The sequence below is a fragment of the Melanerpes formicivorus genome, unplaced genomic scaffold (genome assembly GCF_026170545.1).
Source record: "Melanerpes formicivorus ecotype bairdi unplaced genomic scaffold, bMelFor1.0.p_v2 SCAF_245, whole genome shotgun sequence".
Taxonomy (NCBI): domain Eukaryota; kingdom Metazoa; phylum Chordata; class Aves; order Piciformes; family Picidae; genus Melanerpes; species Melanerpes formicivorus.
The window spans coordinates 100,685-119,396 of NW_027142597.1; the positions used below are offsets into that span (position 1 = coordinate 100,685).

An 18,712-nucleotide genomic window follows, 5' to 3' on the forward strand; every position below is an offset into this window, starting at 1 on the left:
CCTCCCAGGGCTGTGCTCCAGACCCCTCCCCAGCCTCATTGCCCTTCTCTGGACACCTTCCAGCAGCTCAACCTCTTTCCTAACCTGAGGAGCCCAGAACTGGACACAGGACTCCAGGTGTGGCCTGAGCAGTGCTGAGCACAGGGCACAAGGACTTCCCTGCTCCTGCTGGCCACACTCTTCCTGCTGCAGGCCAGGATGCCCTTGGCCTTCTTGGCCCCCTGGGCACACTGCTGGCTCCTGTTCAGCCTACTATCAACCAGCACCCCCAGGTCCCTCTCTGCCTGGCTGCTCTCAGCCACTCTGCCCCCAGCCTGTCGCTCTGCCTGGGGTTGCTGTGATCAAAGTGCAGCCCCTGGCTGCCTTAGAGAGCTAGGGAAGGAAAGTGGTGGAGCCAGGACAGGGTGGAGAGCATCTCTTGCTCTCCACAGTCTGTAGCTTTCCCTCCCAGGTGGCAGGGACCTCATCATCCCACCCTCTGCAGGCCCCCAGGACCCCTTGGCCACCCACAGACACCACACACAGAGGCAGCTGCTCCAGACAAGCCTTTATTGCCCCCTCAGCTCCTGGCTGCATTCTGTGTGCCACAGAACTCAGCAGGACACCTCCAGGCCCTCCCAAAACCTCCTACCCCCTGCCCCTGCTTTGCCCTCTGCACCTCTGGGTGGGGCTGGCAAGTGCTGCATGGTCCTGGAAGGAGCCAGAGCCCTGCCCCAGCCCAGGCAAGAGGCCAGCAAGGAGCTCCTGCACTCCTGCTGGCCCCCACAGCCCTGGTGCTGGTGGCACTTGCTGCCCCCCTGGCAGCCTGACTGCTGGGCACCATGCAGCATGGCTCCTGCCAAGCTCTGGGCATTGTCCTCCTGTCTCAAGGATCCCTGCTGGCCTCCAGCAGCCCTGAGGGACAGAGGCATGGCACAGCCCCTGGCATGGTGGCTGACAGTGTGGCACCTGTCCACACCTCCCAGCTCCACTGCTGCTCCTGTTGGCACAGCCTCTGTCCCCAGCAAGCCCCAAACCTCCCCCCAGGGCAGCTCCAGCTCCTCCTGGGGACCCCACAGGCAGCACCCCTCAGCCACCCAGCACTCACCTTTCTCCAAGTGCCAGGGGAACACAGTCAGGGCACACTCAGCTGGCCCTGAAGCCAGAGCTGGCAGTGCCACACAGCTCCCAGGAGCCCCAGCTCCAAGAAGACTCCCTCCAGCAACCCCTAGACCAGCCAGAACTCCCCTCAAGCCTCCCAGGACCATCTGCATTCCCTCCAGCCTCTCCTCAAGACTCAGCACAGTACCCCCAGCAAGGTCCCCTGAAGCAGCCCAGGACCAGCCCAGTCTCCTAAAGCACCCTGGGCCCTGCCAAGGACTCTGGAGCTCCCCAAGGGCCACCTGGCTTCTGTGGAGCCCCTCTGGCCAGGTGGTCCTGAGCCCCTCCCTTCTGACCCCAAACCACCACCCAAGCCTCAAGCACTTGGTGCCATGGGCATGGCTCCCACCTCCTCCCTCCCCACAGCTGGAGGCATCTGGTGGGTTGGTGCCCACCCCAGGAACAGTCAGGGCTGGAAGGGAGCTCAAGGCTCAGCCAGCTCCAACCCCCTGCCATGGGCAGGGACACCTCACACCACAGCAGGTTGCTCACAGCCACCTCCAGCCTGGCTGCAAACACCTCCAGGCAGGAGGCTTCCACCACCTCCCTGGGCAACCTGTGCCAGGCTCTCACCACCCTCATGGGGAACAACTTCTTCCTCACAGCCAACCTCAATCTCCCCACTTCTAGTTCTGCTCCATCCCCCCCAGTCCTATCCCTCCCTGACACCCTCAAAAGTCCCTCCCCAGCTTTCTTGCAGCCCCCTGCAGATCCTGGAAGGCCACAATGAGGTCTCCTGAGAGCCTTCTCCTCTCCAGCCTGCACAACCCCAACTCCCTCAGTCTGTGCTCACAGCAGAGCAGCTCCAGCCCTCTGCTCCTCCTCGTGGCTGTGCTCTGGACACCTTCCAGCACCTCCAGAGCCTTCCTGGCACAGAGGTTCCAGACCTGGCCCCAGAGCTCCCAGCTGTGGTCTCAGCAGAGTGGAGCAGAGGGGCAGAATCCCCTCCCTGGCCCTGCTGGCCACACTTCTCCTGCTGCAGCCCAGGCTCTGCTTGGCTCTCTGGGCTGCAAGTGCTCCCTGCTGGCTCCTGCTGAGCTTCTCCTTCCCCAGCAGCCCCAAGGCCTTTTCTCCAGGGCTGCTCTCTAGCCAGCCCCTGCCCAGCCTGTATCAGTGCCTGGGATTGCCCTGCCCCAGCTGCAGGACCTTGCCCTTGGCCTTGTTGAACCTCATGAGGTTATCCTGGGCTCACCAAGCTGAATCTCCCCATTTCTAGTTCTGCTCCATCCCCTCCAGTCCTATCACTCCCTTACACCCTCAAAAGTCCCTCCCCAGCTTTCTTAGAGCCCCCTGCAGATCCTGGAAGCCACAATTAACCCTGGAATACCACAATTAGCCCTGGAGGGCCACCCTGGGCCATCCAGCCCAGCTGCACCATATGGGGACCCTCCTGAGCCCATGGGCATCACCAAACACACCCTTGCCTTCCCACCACGTCCTCCCACCCCCCTCAAACCCAGCCCCAAAGCACACAGCAGGACACAGGAGGTCAGCTCAGCACTTTTGTCTTTATCACCCTGGAGCTGCTGCCCCACACAGCATTGCCTCAGTTGGAGCTGATTTTCTGCCAAGGAGAAGACAAAGAGAGGGAAGGGCTGATGGTGAGAATAGAGTAGAGTGGAACAGAATAAAATCAGCCAGGTTGGAAGAGACCTCTGAGATCATGGAGGCCAACCTATCCCCCAGCACCATCTGATCAACTCAACCATGGCACCAAGGGCCTCAGCCAGGCCCTTCCTAAGCACCTCCAGGGATGGGGACTCCACCACCTCCCTGGGCAGCACATTCCCATGGCCAATCTCTCTTGCTGGGAAGAATTTCTTCCTCAGCTCCAGCCTGAACCTCCCCTGGCACAGTTTGAGACTGTGGCCTCTTGTTCTGTTTGCCTGGGAGAAGAGACCAACCCCCAGCCGGCTCCAACCTCCCTTCAGGGAGTTGCAGAGAGCAAGAAGGTCTCCCCTGAGCCTCCTCTTCTCCAGGCTAAGCAACCCCAGCTCCCTCAGCCTCTCCTCCCAGGGCTGTGCTCCAGACCCCTCCCCAGCTTTCTTGCCCTTCTCTGGACACCTTCCAGCAGCTCAACCTCTTTCCTAACCTGAGGAGCCCAGAACTGGACACAGGACTCCAGGTGTGGCCTAAGCAGTGCTGAGCACAGGGCACAAGGACTTCCCTGCTCCTGCTGGCCACACTCTTCCTGCTGCAGGCCAGGATGCCCTTGGCCTTCTTAGCTGCCTGGGCACACTGCTGGCTCCTGTTCAGCTTACCATCGACCACTCCCCCCAGGTCCCTCTCTGCCTGGCTGCTCTCAGCCACTCTGCCCCCAGCCTGCAGCACTGCCTGGGGTTGCTGTGGCCAGTGTGCAGCACTTGGCACTTGGATGTGTTCAATCTTCTGCCCATCTGCCCAGCCTGGCAAGGTCCCTCTGCAGAGCTCTGCTGCCCTCTCACAGCTCAACTCCTGCCCCCAGCTTGCTGTCAGCTGCACACTCGCTGCTGATGGACTCCATCCCCTCCTCCAGACCATCGATGAAGCCATTAAGGAGCTTGGGGCCAGCGTGGGGCCCAGCACTGATCCCTGAGCCCTCCCCTGGGGGCAGGGCAGGGGGCACCCACCTCGTTGATCCAGTCGATGTAGGCAGACACCCTGGTGAAGACGGTGGGTTTCTTCTGCAGGTTGCACTTGAGGCCGGAGCCGAAGCTGACGATGCCGTTCACCTCCCACAGCCCGTCCCGCTGGCAGTTCAGGGGGGCCGCCCGAGTCGCCCTGCCCCCCACACCGGCACTCAGGACACGCCCCTGGCCACGCCCACCCCACCCCCGCCCCTCCCCTGAGCATCTATGCCCCTCCCAAACCGCTTGGGCAGCTCTGGTGATACCCAGCATCAACCCTATGGTGCCCACCACCCCATGGTGCCAACCTCTCCATGGTGCCCACCATCAAACCCATGGTGCCCACCACCCCTTGGGACCAACCTCTCCATGGTGCCCACCATCAAACCCATGGTGCCCACCACCCCTTGGGACCAACCTCTCCATGGTGCCCACCATCAAACCCATGGTGCCCACCACCCCATGGTGCCAACCTCTCCATAGTGCCCACCATCAAACCTATGGTGCCCACCACCCCTTGGGATCAACCTCTCCATCGTGCCCACCATCAAACCTATGGTGCTGACCACCCCATGGTGCCCACCACCCCATGGTGCCAACCTCTCCATGGTGCCCACCATCAAACCTATGGTGCCCACCACCCCTTGGGACCAACCTCTCCATGGTGCCCACCATCAAACCCGTGGTGCCCACCACCCCATGGTGCCAACCACCCCATGGTGCCCACCATCAAACCTAGGGTGCCCACCACCCCATGGGACCAACCACCCCATGGTGCCAACCTCTCCATAGTACCCACCATCAAACCCATGGTATCCACCATTCCATGGTACCAACCACTCCCCTGGTGCCAGCCCCTCCATGGTACCCCCCATCAACCCCATGGTACCAACCACCCCATGGTACCCACCATCAAACCTATGGTATCCACCACCCCATGGTGCCCACCACCCCCCATGGGAGCAATAACCCCATGGTGCCCACCACCCTATGGTACCCACCATCAGACCTATGGTATCCACCACCCCATGGTGCCCACCACCCCCCATGGGAGCAATAACCCCATGGTGCCCACCACCCTATGGTACCCACCATCAGACCTATGGTATCCAGCACCCCCTGGTACCAACCACCCCCATGGTACCCACCATCAGCCCCATGGTGCCCATCACCCCATGGGACCAATAACCCCATGGTGCCCACCACCCCGGTCCCCCCCGTGAACCCCAGGATGCCAAGCGCCCCCTGGCGGCCGGCACTCACGTTGCAGCCAGAGACGACGCCGTCGCCGCCGGCGCACACCATGGTCTCCCGCACGTTGCTGCCCCACCAGTCCCACTGGGAGCAGGTCGCGTAGTCCACCACGGGCAGCAGGGCCTGCTGCAGGTTATCGGCCAGGGGGCCATTGGCTGCAAGGACAAGGCACAGCTCACATCACACAGCCACAGAGTCGTAGAACCAGCCAGGTTGGAAAAGACCTCAGAGCTCAGCAAGGCCAAGCTGGCACCCAGCACCTCCTGACAGCTGAGCCATGGCTCCAAGGGCCGCATCCAAGCCCCTCTTGAACACCTCCAGGGATGGGGACTCCACCACCTCCCTGGGCAGCACATTCCAATGGCCAATCTCTCTTGCTGGGAAGAACTTTCTCCTCACCTCCAGCCTAAACCTCCCCTGGCACAGCTTGAGACTGTGTCCTCTTGTTCTGGGGCTGGGTGCCTGCCTGGGAGAAGAGACCACCCCCCATCTGGCTCCAACCTCCCTGCAGGGAGTTGTAAAGAGCAAGAAGGTCTCCCCTGAGCCTCCTCTTCTCCAGGCTAAGCAACCCCAGCTCCCTCAGCCTCTCCTCCCAGGGCTGTGCTCCAGACCCCTCCCCAGCTTTCTTGCCCTTCTCTGGACACCTTCCAGCAGCTCAACCTCTTTCCTAACCTGAGGAGCCCAGAACTGGACACAGGACTCAAGGTGTGGCCTAAGCAGTGCTGAGCACAGGGCACAAGGACTTCCCTGCTCCTGCTGGCCACACTCTTCCTGCTGCAGGCCAGGATGCCCTTGGCCTTCTTGGCCCCCTGGGCACACTGCTGGCTCCTGTTCAGCTGCTGTCAAGCAGTACCCCTAAGTCCCTCTCTACCTGGCTGCTCTCAGCCCCTCTGCCCCCAGCCTGCCACCCAACAACCCCCCCCCGCCTGCGCCCCCTGCCGGGCAGCCCTGGCTTACTGATGATGCGGCCCCAGCCGGTGACCCAGCAGGGGTAGCCGTTCTCCAGCACCAGGTCAGCAGGGGGCAGGCAGGCAGCCTGGATGGTATCAGTCTCCTCCACCTCCTCTGCCAGCTTGATCAGGGCAATGTCGTTGCTGTAGGGAGAGAGGAGTTGTGGCGATCATCACAGGCTCACAGGATGGAAGGAGACCTCTGAAGATCATCCAATCCAACCCCCCCCTGCCAGAGCAGGAGCAGAGAATCCAGCACTGCTCACACAGGAACACATCCAGGGGGCTCTTGGAAGTCTCCAGAGAAGGAGAATCCACAACCTCCCTGGGCAGCCTGCTCCAGGGCTCTGTGAGCCTCCCAGTGAAGAAGTTCCTGCTCATGTTGGGGTGGAACCTCCTGGGCTGGAGTTTCTATCCACTGCCCCTTGTCCTATCCCAGGGTGCAGCTGAGCAGAGCCTGTCCCTGTCCCCTCCCTCTTGACCCCCAACCCTCAGGTATTTATGAACAGGAAGACCCTGAAGCAGGGAGCTGGGGAACCCTGAGATATGGGGCTGGAGGACCCCCCCCGAGATGGGGGGATGGAGGATCTGGAGTTGTAGGGAGGGAAGATTTTGAGCTGTGACAATGAGGGACTCTAAATCATGGGGGTAGAGGACCTGGAGTTGTGGGGTTAAGGGACTCCAAATCATGGGGGTAGAGGACCTGGAGTTGTGGGGTTAAGGGACTCCAAATCATGGGGGCAGAGGACCTGGAGTTGTGGGGTTAAGGGACTCCAAATCATGGGGGCAGAGGACCTGGAGTTGTGGGGTTAAGGGACTCCAAATCATGGGGATAGAGAACCTGGAGTTGTAAGGATGGAGGGATTCCAAATCAGGGGGAGGAGTGAGTCTAAATTGTGGGGATGGAGGACCTCAAGTCATGGGAATGGGAGAGCCTGAATCAGGGGGTTGGGGGACCCCAAGCTGCGGGGATCACAGAAACATTCAGGTTGGAAAAGACCCTCAGGATGACCAAGTGCAAGCAAGGACCTCAAGCCATAGAGACGGAGGCCCTTGAGCTATGGGGATGAAGGACTCCACACCCTGGGGATGGAAGCCCTTGAGCTTTGGGGATGGAGGACTCCACACCCTGGGGATGGAGGCTCTTGAGCTATGGGGATGGAGGACTCCACACCCTGGGGATGAGGGACTCCACACCCTGGAGCTGGAGGACCTCAAGCCGTGGGGATGAGAGCTCTTGAGCCACGGCGCCCCCCGCCGGCCCCTGGCACGTGTCCTGCCTTACATGATGAGGAAGGAGTTCCACTTCTCGTGCACAATGGTCTTCTCCACCCCCACGGCCCGGGAACCAGCCTCATTCTCTACCTCCAGGTTCTGCTTGCCCAGGAACACACGGTAGGTCAGGCTGGAGCTGTTGGTGGGAAGAGAGGATCACAGGATCAGAGCATGTTAGGGGATCTGAATCTCCCCACTTCTAGTTTTGCTCCATCCCCCCCCAGTCCTATCCCTCCCTGACACCCTCCAAAGTCCCTCCCCAGCTTTCTTGCAGCCCCCTGCAGATCCTGGAAGGCCACAATTAGGTCTCCTGGGAGCCTTCTCCTCTCCAGCCTGCACAACCCCAACTCCCTCAGTCTGTGCTCACAGCAGAGCAGCTCCAGCCCTCTGCTCCTCCTCCTGGCCCTGCTCTGGACACCTTCCAGCACCTCCAGAGCCTTCCTGGCACAGAGGCTCCAGACCTGGCCCCAGAGCTCCAGCTGTGGTCTCAGCAGAGTGGAGCAGAGGGGCAGAATCCCCTCCCTGGCCCTGCTGGCCACACTTCTCTTGCTGCAGCCCAGGCTCTGCTTGGCTCTCTGGGCTGCAAGTGCTCCCTGCTGGCTCCTGTTGAGCTTCTCCTCCCCCAGCACCTTCACATCCCCTTGCCCAGCGCGGTGCAGAGCCCTCCCAGCAGCCCAGCAGGCACCTGATGCAGTGGGCAGCGGTCAGCACCCAGTTGGAGGCGATCAGGGTCCCGCCGCAGGTGTGGTACCAGCTGCCTGAGCTGTAGTACTGCAGCGAGATCTGCGACGGCAGGGCCGTGGCATCAGAGGGGGCATGGCATCAGAGGGGGCATGGCATCAGAGGGGGCATGCCCCCCTTCCAATTCCCAGCCCTGGGGTGGGGGGGGTGTCCCCTCTTACCTGCCACGGCCAGCTGTGTGCCACGGCATCTTCACCACCGACCACTCGGGTGTCCAGCTGCGGTGGCACAGCCGGCTTGCCGCACCCGGAGGCTGCAGGGCACCCAGCAAAGGGATCTCAGCACCTGCCTGTGCCCCTGGCAGGTGCCAAGGCCCTGTCCTTCCCCTGCCTGCTGCCCACACTCACCGTAGCCCAGCAGCACAGCGAGGCACAGAGCTCCCAGCATGGTTGCAAGTCCCAGGGTGCCGCAGCGGTGCCGCTCAGCCCTCTTATAGCCCCCGGCATGTGGCAGCTGTCCCACGGCACGGGGGGAGGGGCTCCCTGACCCCCAGCTTATCTTCCTCACCCCTCCCACCTGGGAACAACCACACCTGTGCCATGGCACCATGCCCCAGCAGGGGGAAAGCAGAGTCCCTCTCGGGGCATGGCTGTGCCACGCTCCTGGGGGGCATCAGGAGCGGCCAGCAGGCCAAAGGAGGCTCTGCTCCCCCTCTGCTCTGCCCTAGAGAGGCCACAGCTGGAGGCCTGGGTCCAGATCTGGGCTCCCCACAGGTCAAGGAGGACAGGGAAGTGCTGGAGAGGGGACAGCAAGGATGATCAGGGGCCTGGACCATCTCCTGCGAAGGCAGCTGAGGGCTTGGGGCTGGTTAGGCTGAGGGAGATCTTCTCAATGCTGATCAATACTTGAAGGGTGGGTGGCAGCAGGATGGGACCAGGCTTTTGGCAGAGCTGCCCAGTGCCAGGACAAGAGGCAGTGGGCACAGGCTTGACCATAGGAGGAACTTCTTCACTTTAAAGGTGGTGGAGCACTGGAGCAGGCTGCCCAGGGAGGTGGTGGAGCCTCCATCCCTGGAGACACTCAGAGCCCACCTGGACACCATCCTGTGCAAGCTGCTGTGGGTGACCCTGCTCTGGCAGGGGCTGGCTGATCTCCAGAGGTCCCATCCAACCCCTAGCACTCTGGGGGGTGCTGGGCAGCTCGACTGCTCCCCAACTCCAAGGATCATCCACCCCAGCACGTGTTCCTCCCCCCAGCCTGTCGTTCCCCCCAGCCAGGGAGCCCTTATCTCGTGTTCCATGTGGCCAAGGCCAGTACCCCCCCCATGGGAAGAGGCCAGCAGGGCCGCTGGGGACCTTCAGCAGCACCACATCCAAGCATCTGGCCCAAGCCCTTGCTGCTTCCCACGCTGGGGTAGGTCCCAGCACCACCAGGGCTCACCCCTGCTTGCCACCACCCTCTCCAACCACCAGGCGCTTGTGGCTTGATCCCAACCCCCCCCAGCAGCCTCCTTACCCCCACCCAAGCCCCCCACCCAAGCCCCCCACCTTGTGGCTGCTCCTCAGCTCTCCCCAGCTCCCTCCTCACCTTCTCCTCCCCTCCAGCACCCAGCAGGCTTACGAAATATAATATTTATTTGGGATGAAAATAAAAACCCAACACAGACCCTGGCAGCACTGCCCAGGGCACACAGGGCAGGGGGGGGACAGGGACATGGGGGGGGACACAGGGGTGCTTCTTTACAGCCACCCACAAACGTGGGACCCTCGGGGGGGGGGGGAGGGGGCCTGAAGTGACCTGCCTGGGGGGGGCTTCACCACTCACCCTCCTGGGGCTGCACTACAGAGACACAAAGCAGGGGACAGCCAGCAGCTGCCTTCCCAACACGCAGGGATACAAGCAAGAGGGGGGAGCCTGTGCCCCACCACCTCGGTGGGGGTGGGCTTTCACCCCCTGGCACACACACACACACACACAGAGAGACCCTTGGCTGGCACTTGGCTGTCCTCACCACGCTCACCTCCAGCGCTCTGTCCAGTGAGGGTGGAAGAGGCTGCCCAGGGAGGTTGTGGATGCCCACCCCCCCCCCCCCCCCCCCCGGAGCTCTTCAAGGCCTTTCAGCAGCCTGGGCTGGTGGGGAGGTGTCCCTGCCCGTGGCAGGGGGCTAGAACTGGATGATCTTTGAGGTCCCCTTCCCCCCCCACCCCAACCCACTGTGGGATCCCTGGCTCTTTGGCACACGTGGCATCGCCAGCAGGCACCGAGCCGCCGTGGCCACCGTGGCACCTGCCTGGCACCTGCCTGGGCAAGTCCCCCCCCTGCAGACCACAGGGCATGCACAACACGTGACAGCTTGGGGACAGCTGTCCCAGCTCCCCTGGCACTCAGTAGCAGCAAGCCCTGGCACAGCTGAGGGCAGGGGACACAAAGTGCTGCTGTCCCTTGGGGCTTGGGGAGGGGGCACGAACAACACCGACAGACACCACAGCAAGGGGAGGGAGGGGGGGAGGGGGGGAGAAGGGAGGGGTGGGGGCCACCCAGGCTCTGTGCCAGGCCCAACGTGGTGGCCCAGCCTTTGGGGAGTCAGGAGTGGCGTGCAGCTGGGGTCTGGCTCCTGGCACGGCTGGCACACACAGCACTCCCAGCCCGGGCACCGCATCCCAGTCCTGCCCGGCTGCCTGCCAGCCTGCTCTCACTGCCTGAAGGTGGACTGCAGCTCCTTGAACGCTGCCTTCCTCTGCTTCAGCTCCTCTGCCTGCTTCTTCTTCTCCTCCTGCTCTGCCTTGATCTCCTCCTCGAAGCGGCTGGCATCGTGGATGGCTTGCACCTGCGGGGGGTGGCACAGCTGAGCGGGCTCTGAGACCACCCCCCCGCTCCCCAGCGCCCTGCTGCCCACCCCCAGGCCTCCAGCCCCCCTGCCCCAAGCCCCTCCCAGCAGTGGGGCACCCACAGCCACGGTGAGCCCTCACTGAAGCGCTGCCCATGCCGCCCTGGAGCGGCTGTGGGACCTCTCCTGCCCCAGCCCCTCTGTGGTGGCTTCAGGCTGCACCTTGAAACCTTGCCCCAGACCTTGAACAGGAAGAAAGCTTTGCTGAGGAGACCAAGCTGTGTGCTGCTGCAGACACGAGGGAGGGAAGGGATCCAGCCAGAGGGACCTTGACAGGCTGCCCAGGTGAGCCCAGGACAGCCTCATGAGGTTTAACAAGGCCAAGGGCAGGGTCCTGCAGCTGGCTCAGGGCAATGCCAGGCACTGATACAGGCTGGGCAGGGATTGGCTGGAGAGCAGCCCTGAAGGAAAGGCCTTGGGGGTGCTGGGGGAGGAGAAGCTCAGCAGGAGCCAGCAGGGAGCACCTGCAGCCCAGAGAGCCAAGCAGAGCCTGGGCTGCAGCAAGAGAAGTGTGGCCAGCAGGGCCAGGGAGGGGATTCTGCCCCTCTGCTCCACTCTGCTGAGACCACAGCTGGAGCTCTGGGGCCAGGTCTGGAGCCTCTGTGCCAGGAAGGATCTGGAGGTGCTGGAAGGTGTCCAGAGAAGGGCCAGGAGGAGGAGCAGAGGGCTGGAGCTGCTCTGCTGTGAGCACAGACTGAGGGAGTTGGGGTTGTGCAGGCTGGAGAAGAGAAGGCTCCCAGGAGACCTCTTTGTGGCCTTCCAGGACCTGCAGGGGGTTCCAAGAAAGCTGGGGAGGGACTTTTGAGGGTGTCAGGGAGGGATAGGACTGGGGGGGATGGAGCAAAACTAGCAGTGGGGAGATTGAGATTGGCTGTGAGGAAGAAGTTGTTCCCCATGAGGGTGGTGAGAGCCTGGCACAGGCTGCCCAGGGAGGTGGTGGCAGCCTCCTGCCTGGAGGTGTTTGCAGCCAGGCTGGATGTGGCTGTGAGCAACCTGCTGTGGTGTGAGGTGTCCCTGCCCATGGCAGGGGGGTTGGAGCTGGCTGAGCCTGGAGCTCCCTTCCAGCCCTGACAGTTCTGTGACTCTAAAGTGGTAGAATGTAAACAGCTCACTACTGGCTGTCAGAAGGAGAAGAATGATAAGTTCTGAACATCCCACTGGAGACTCTATCATCAAAGGGGGCTTGTATAGACTTTCTCTCTCTCTCTTCTGGCTTCCTCCATCTGGGAGACACTAACCTGCTTCTGGCTGAGCTTTGCTGACCTTGGCTGTGCTTTGTTTTGGCTGAGCATCACAGAACCACCACAGAATCATCATAGAATCAGTCAGGTTGGAAAAGACCTCAGAGATCATCAAGTCCAACAAAAGAACTCTCTGCTCTTTTCTCTGGTCCCTGTTTTTGTCTAGGAGTGGGTAAGGAGGGGAGCAGGGAAGGGGAAGCTCTTAGCTCCCCTGGTTTTCTTTGGCCAGGGGGGTACCTGTGCTGTTTATCAATTGTCAGTAGAATCATAGAATCAATCAGGCTGGAAAAGACCTCAGAGATCAGCAAGTCCAACCTGTCACCCAGGACCTCATGACTACTAAACCATGGCCCCAAGTGCCACATCCAATCCCCTCTTGAACACCTCCAGGGATCATAGAATCAAGCAGGTTGGAAAAGACCTCAAAGATCATCAAGTCCCTGCTCCTGCTGGCCACCCTCTTCCTGCTGCAGGCCAGGATGCCCTTGGCCTTCTTGGCCCCCTGGGCACACTGCTGGCTCATGTTCAGCCTACTATCAACCACTCCCCCCAGGTCCCTCTCTGCCTGGCTGCTCTCAGCCACTCTGTCCCCAGCCTGTAGCTCTGCATGGGGTTGTTGTGGCCAATGCAGCACCTGGCACTTGGATGTGTTCAATCTCCTGCCCTTGGGCTCTGCCCATCTGCCCAGCCTGGCAAGGTCCCTCTGCAGAGCTCTGCTGCCCTCTCACAGCTCAACTCCTGCCCCCAGCTTGGTGTCTGTCTTCACTGCACTTCATTGCAGCTGGAGGTTTTGCTTGGAAAGGCAGCTTTAGAATCATGGAATCAGTAAGGTTGGAAAAGACCTCAGAGCTCAGCAAGTCCAAGCTGTCACCCAGCACCTCCTGACAACTAAACCATGGCTCCAAGTGCCACATCCAAGCCCCTCTTGAACACCTCCAGGGATGGGGACTCCACCACCTCCCTGGGCAGCGCTTTCCTCTCGCTGGGAAGCACTTTCTCCTCAGCTCGAGTCCCTTCCCAGCTCAGGCTGATGCATCAACCCTCACTTTTACCCTTTCCCCCCCCATCTCCCTCCCCAGGAACGACTACGAGCAGCTCATCCACCAGCGAACCATCACCGCCCCCTTCGAGCTTGCGCCGCCCCAGGACGGCGCCGGTGGCGGGGCCGGGGCCGTGCCGGGGCTTTCATTTGCTTCCAGCCGGGCTGGGAATTCAATGTTGGGGGTGGGGGATTTTCAACCCACCCCCAGCTGCCTCACCTTGGCCTCGAAGAAGTTCTTGGCACCCTTCACCCCCTCGGTGGAGACGTCGATCTCGGAGAGGCGGGCCAGGGCGTGCAGCCCGCTGTCCTCCTGCAGCTCCCCCGCCGCTGCCTTGCGGAAAATCAGCAGGAACTGCAAGCACAGAGCCTGCCATCAGCTCCTCCAGGCCATCACAGCCACCGCACCTCCCTCCCCACCGTCCATCAGCAACAGTGCGGCCAGCAGGAGCAGGGAGGTCATCCTCCCCCTGCGCTCAGCACCGCTTAGGCCACACCTGGAGTGCTGTGGCCAGCTCTGGGCTCCTCAGGTTAGGAAAGAGGTTGAGCTGCTGGAAGGTGTCCAGAGAAGGGCAAGAAAGCTGGGGAGGGGTCTGGAGCACAGCCCTGGGAGGAGAGGCTGAGGGAGCTGGGGTTGCTTAGCCTGGAGAAGAGGAGGCTCAGGGGAGACCTTCTTGCTCTCTCCAACTCCCTGCAGGGAGGTTGGAGCCAGCTGGGGTTTGGTCTCTTCTCCCAGGCAGGCAGCCAGCCCCAGAACAAGAGGCCACAGTCTGAAGCTGTGCCAGGGGAGGTTCAGGCTGGAGGTGAGGAAGAAATCCTTCCCAGCAAGAGAGATTGGCCATTGGGATGTGCTGCCCAGGGGGGTGGTGGAGTCCCCATCCCTGGAGGTGCTTAGGAAGAGCCTGGCTGAGGCCCTTGGTGCCATGGTTGAGTTGATCAGATGGTGCTGGGTGAGAGGTTGGACTTGATGATCCTTGAGGTCTTTTCCAGCTTTGTTGATTCTACCATTCCACCACCCCCCAAAGCCCAGCACTGAGCCCAGCAGCAGCCAGGGACACCTCTGGGCCGAGGCAGAGGTCCCCCAGACCCTCACCTCCCGGAAGCTGAGTTTGCTGTCCAGGTCTTCATCCACCTCCTTGATCATGTTCTTCAGGCCTAGGTGGGTCTGTGGAGCCCCCAGCTTCTCCATCATCAGCTTCAGCTCCATCAGGTCAATGAAGCCATCCTTCCCTGCATCATACCTGCAGGATGGAGAAGTGGTCATGCCTGCTCAAGCCTGCAGCACTGCCTGGGGTTGCTGTGGCCAATGTGCAGCACCTGGCACTTGGATGTGTTCAATCTCCTGCCCTTGGCCTCTGCCCATCTGCCCAGCCTGTCGAGGTCCCTCTGCAAAGCCTCTCTACCCTCCAGCAGATCCACTCCTGCCCCCAGCTTGGTGCTGTCTGATGATGGACTCAATTTGCAGAGCTGGGCACCAGCAAGCTCAGGCAGGTTGCCAGACCACGGGAAGCTGCCAGGGAACCACCAACAGCTCCCTGGAGCATCACCTGGGAAGGCTTCTGCTTCCGTGCAGCACTTGGCAGGAGAAGCCTGGAGCTGCTGCCAGCCCTGCTGCTGCTCCCAGGGCCAGCAGCCTGAGCACACAGTGTCCCTGGCTGCCAGCAGGGAGAACAGGCCATGGTGCTGCCCCCTCCAGCGCCCCTTCCTCAGGACCCACCTTCCCAAGCTGTGCCCAGTTCTGGGCCCCTCAGTTTAAGAAGGACATTGAGAGAGTTGAAGGTGTCCAGAGAAGGGCAACAAGGCTGGGGAGGGGTCTGGAGCACAGCCCTGTGAGGAGAGGCTGAGGGAGCTGGGGTTGCTTAGCCTGCAGAAGAGGAGGCTCAGGGGAGACCTTCTTGCTCTCTCCAACTCCCTGAAGGGAGGTTGGAGCCAGGTGGGGGTTGGTCTCTTCTCCCAGGCACCCAGCCCCAGAACAAGAGGACACAGTCTCAAGCTGTGCCAGGGGAGGTTTAGGCTGGAGGTGAGGAGAAAGTTCTTCACTGATAAAGTTATTGGCCATAGGAATGTGCTGCCCAGGGAGGTGGTGGAGTCCCCATCCCTGGAGGTGTTTAGGAAGAGCCTGGCTGAGGCACTTGGTGCCATGGTTGAGTTGGTCAGATGGTGTTGGGTGAGAGGTTGGACTTGATGATCTCTGAGGTCTTTTCCAACCTGGTTCATTCTGTTCTATTCCAGCCCTTCCTGGGCCCCTCCCTGCAAGCAGCCCACCCAACCTCCCACCCCCCAGCCCTGGGAGGCTCTGGCTGCGCTCACCTCTCCCCAGGGGAGCAGGACAAAGCCCTTGCAGCAGGTCCCTGTTGCAACAGAGGAGTCAGAGAGCAGCTGCAGGGCTGCAGCCATCGAAACCAGGCTGGTTTGTGCCTGTGGTCGGTCCCCTCCGTGCCTGCGAGCGCCGCAGGTCCATGACTCATTTGTACTTCCTCAGCTGTGGTCTGCTCTGGTCGTGTCGCAAGCGGCACCTCCCTGCCCTCCCACGCTGCTGGGAGACCCGAAACAGGGCTCCCCCCCGCTGCTGCTGCTCCCCCCTGCCTGCTGCTGCTGCCCACAGCCCCCCAAGAGCTGGGCTGGGGGAGCAGACCACACACAGGGCTCCCCCCCCGCTGCTCCTGCTCCCCCCTACCTGCTGCTGCTGCCCACAGCCCCCTATGAGCTGGGCTGGGGGAGCAGACCCCACACAGGGCTCCCCCCACTCTGCTCCTGCTCCCCCCCTGCCTGCTGCTGCTGCCCACAGCCCCCCAAGAGCTGGGCTGGGGGAGCAGACCCCACACAGGGCTCCCCCACACTGCTCCTGCTCCCCCTGCCTGCTGCTGCTGCCCACAGCCCCCCAAGAGCTGAGCTGGGGGAGCAGACCCCACACAGGGCTCCCCCACACTGCTCCTGCTCCCCCCCTGCCTCCCGCTGCTGCTGCCCACAGCCCCCCAAGAGCTGAGCTAGAGGAGCAGACCCCACACAGGGCTCCCCCCCCGCTGCTCCTGCTCCCCCTGCCTGCTGCTGCTGCCCACAGCCCCCCAAGAGCTGGGCTGGGGGAGCAGACCCCACACAGGGCTCCCCCACACTGCTCCTGCTCCCCCTGCCTGCTGCTGCTGCCCACAGCCCCCCAAGAGCTGAGCTGGGGGAGCAGACCCCACACAGGGCTCCCCCACACTGCTCCTGCTCCCCCCTGCCTGCTGCTGCTGCCCACAGCCCCCCAAGAGCTGAGCTGGGGGAGCAGACCCCACACAGGGCTCCCCCACACTGCTCCTGCTCCCCCCCTGCCTCCCGCTGCTGCTGCCCACAGCCCCCCAAGAGCTGGGCTGGGGGAGCAGACCCCACACAGGGCTCCCCCCCCGCTGCTCCTGCTCCCCCCTGCCTGCTGCTGCTGCCCACAGCCCCCCAAGAGCTGAGCTAGAGGAGCAGACCCCACACAGGGCTCCCCCACACTGCTTCTGCTCCCCCTGCCTGCTGCTGCTGCTGCCCACAGCCCCCCCAAGAGCTGAGCTGGGGGAGCAGACCCCACACAAGGCTGGCCCCATACTGTTCCCTCTCCCCTCTGCCACCAGCCCTCCCAAGAGCTGGGCTGGGGGAGCAGACCCCACACAGGGCTCCCCCCCGCTGCTCCTGCTCCCCCCTGCCTGCTGCTGCTGCCCACAGCCCCCCAAGAGCTGGGCTGGGGGAGCAGACCCCACACAGGGCTCCCCCCCGCTGCTCCTGCTCCCCCTGCCTGCTGCTGCTGCCCACAGCTCCCCAAGAGCTGAGCTGGGGGAGCAGACCCCACACAGGGCTCCCCCACACTGCTCCTGCTCCCCCCTGCCTGCTGCTGCTGCCCACAGCCCCCCAAGAGCTGAGCTACAGGAGCAGACCCCACACAGGGCTCCCCCCTGCTGCTCCTGCTGCCCACGGCCCCCCAAGAGCTGAGCTGGGGGAGCAGACCCCACACAGGGCTGGCCCCATCCTGGTCCCACTCTCCTCTGCCACCAGCCCCCCAGGAGCTGCAGACCCCCCCCTCACTTTCTGCCTGGAGCTGCCTCTGGAGGCACCACCCCAAGGGTCTGTGCCAGGGGCTCTTTTGCTGCCACGCTCCCGCTGCCTCTCTCCCTGCCTGCTGCTCCCCTGCTCCCCGAGCTCCAGGCAGGCAGGAGTCCCTCTGCTTCTCCGCGGGAGCCCCCCCAGGAAGCAAAGCCCTCTGCCATGCCCTGCTTCACCCTGCACAGCTCAGCCCCCGCCGCCTCGGGAGGCCAGCAGCGGCGGCCGGGGCTCGGCTAGGGGACAGACACCCCTGCCCTGGGGAGACGACCCCCCCCCCCCAACAGCTCCCAGCCCCCCAAATCCCGCCCTGAGGCTCCCAGCCCCAAATCTCACTCTGAGACTACCATGCCCCCAGCCTCCCCCTGAGGCTCCCAGCCCCAAATCTCACTCTGAGACTACCATGCCCCCAGCCTCCCCCTGAGGCTCCCATCACCCCAGCCTCCCCCTGAGACTGCCAGCCCCCAAATCCCCCCCCCTGAGGCTCCCAACCCCCCCAGCCTCCCCCTGAGGCTCCCATCACCCCAGCCTCCCCCTGAGACACCCAGCCCCCAAATCCCCCCCCTGAGGCTCCCAACCCCCCAGCCTCCCCCTGAGGCTACCCTGCCCCCCAGCCTCCCCACGAAGCTCTCACACCCCCAGTCTCCAAGACCACCATCTCCCCCCAGCCTCCCCCTGAGGCTCCCAGACCCCAAATTTCCCCCTGAGACTACCCTGCCCCCAGCCTCCCCCTGAGGCTACCATCACCCCAGCCTCCCCCTGAGGCTCCCAGCCCCCAAATCCCCCTGAGACTACCTTCCCCTCAGTCTCCCCCTGTGACTACCAGCCCCCCAGCCTCCCCCTGAGGCTATCCTGCCCCCAGCCTCCCCACGAAGCTCTCACACCCCCAGTCTCCAAGACCACCATCCCCCCCCCAGCCTCCCCCTGAGGCTCCCAGCCCCCAACTCCCCTCCTGCAACTACCAGCCCCCCAGCCCCCCCCTGAGGCTATCCTGCCCCCAGCCTCCCCACGAAGCTCTCAGCCCCCCAGTCTCCAAGACCACCATCTCCCCCCAGCCTCCCCCCGAGGCTCCCATGCCCCCAGCCTCCCCAAGGAGGCTCCCAGCCCCCCAGCCTCCCCAAGGAGGCTCCCCCCCAGCCTCGGCGCTGCTCTTTTGGCTGCAGCGAGCCTGCCGCAGGTGTCAGAGCAAACACTGCTGCTCCGCTCCTCCGGCTGCGCAGCGCCGGCCGGCCGCCCACCGCCACCATTCCACACCTCCCCCCCAGCCCCCCGGCACCATCTGTGCTGTGACCACAGCACCCACAGCCCACCCAGCGCCACCAGCTCTGCCCCCCCCGGGACCCCAGCCACGGGGGGTGTGTGTGTGTGTGTCCCCACACCAGCTCCAGCCACAGCTCTGCCCCTGGGGACCCCAACCATGGTATCCCCCCCCCCCCAAATCACCACCACCACAGCTCTGCCCCTGGGGACCCCAACCATGGTATCACCCCCCCTCAAATCACCACCAGCCACAGCTCTGCCTCTAGGGACCCCAACCATGGTATCACCCCCCCTCCAAATCACCACCAGCCACAGCTCTA

The 18,712-nt window shown here is 63.1% G+C and overlaps 2 protein-coding genes across 2 annotated transcripts; both read right to left on the minus strand.

Moving 5' to 3' along the window:
• Positions 1-2,629: 2,629 nt before the first annotated feature.
• On the minus strand, positions 2,630-8,359 carry CTRC (chymotrypsin C). Its single transcript, XM_068169920.1, is given in 9 exon segments — positions 2,630-2,704; positions 3,750-3,884; positions 3,886-3,900; positions 5,010-5,155; positions 5,958-6,094; positions 7,236-7,361; positions 7,911-8,008; positions 8,128-8,219; positions 8,314-8,359. Coding segments are annotated over 9 exon segments (807 nt in total). The 5' UTR covers positions 8,354-8,359; the 3' UTR covers positions 2,630-2,686.
• A 1,163-nt stretch (positions 8,360-9,522) lies between these two features.
• Positions 9,523-14,352, minus strand: EFHD2 (EF-hand domain family member D2). Its single transcript, XM_068169917.1, has 3 exons — positions 14,167-14,352; positions 13,294-13,428; positions 9,523-10,733 (listed from the first exon to the last, which is right to left on the minus strand). Exons 1-3 carry the CDS (start codon positions 14,335-14,337, stop codon positions 10,599-10,601), a joined length of 441 nt encoding a protein of 146 aa, XP_068026018.1. The 5' UTR covers positions 14,338-14,352; the 3' UTR covers positions 9,523-10,598.
• Between the last annotated feature and the right edge of the window lie 4,360 nt (positions 14,353-18,712).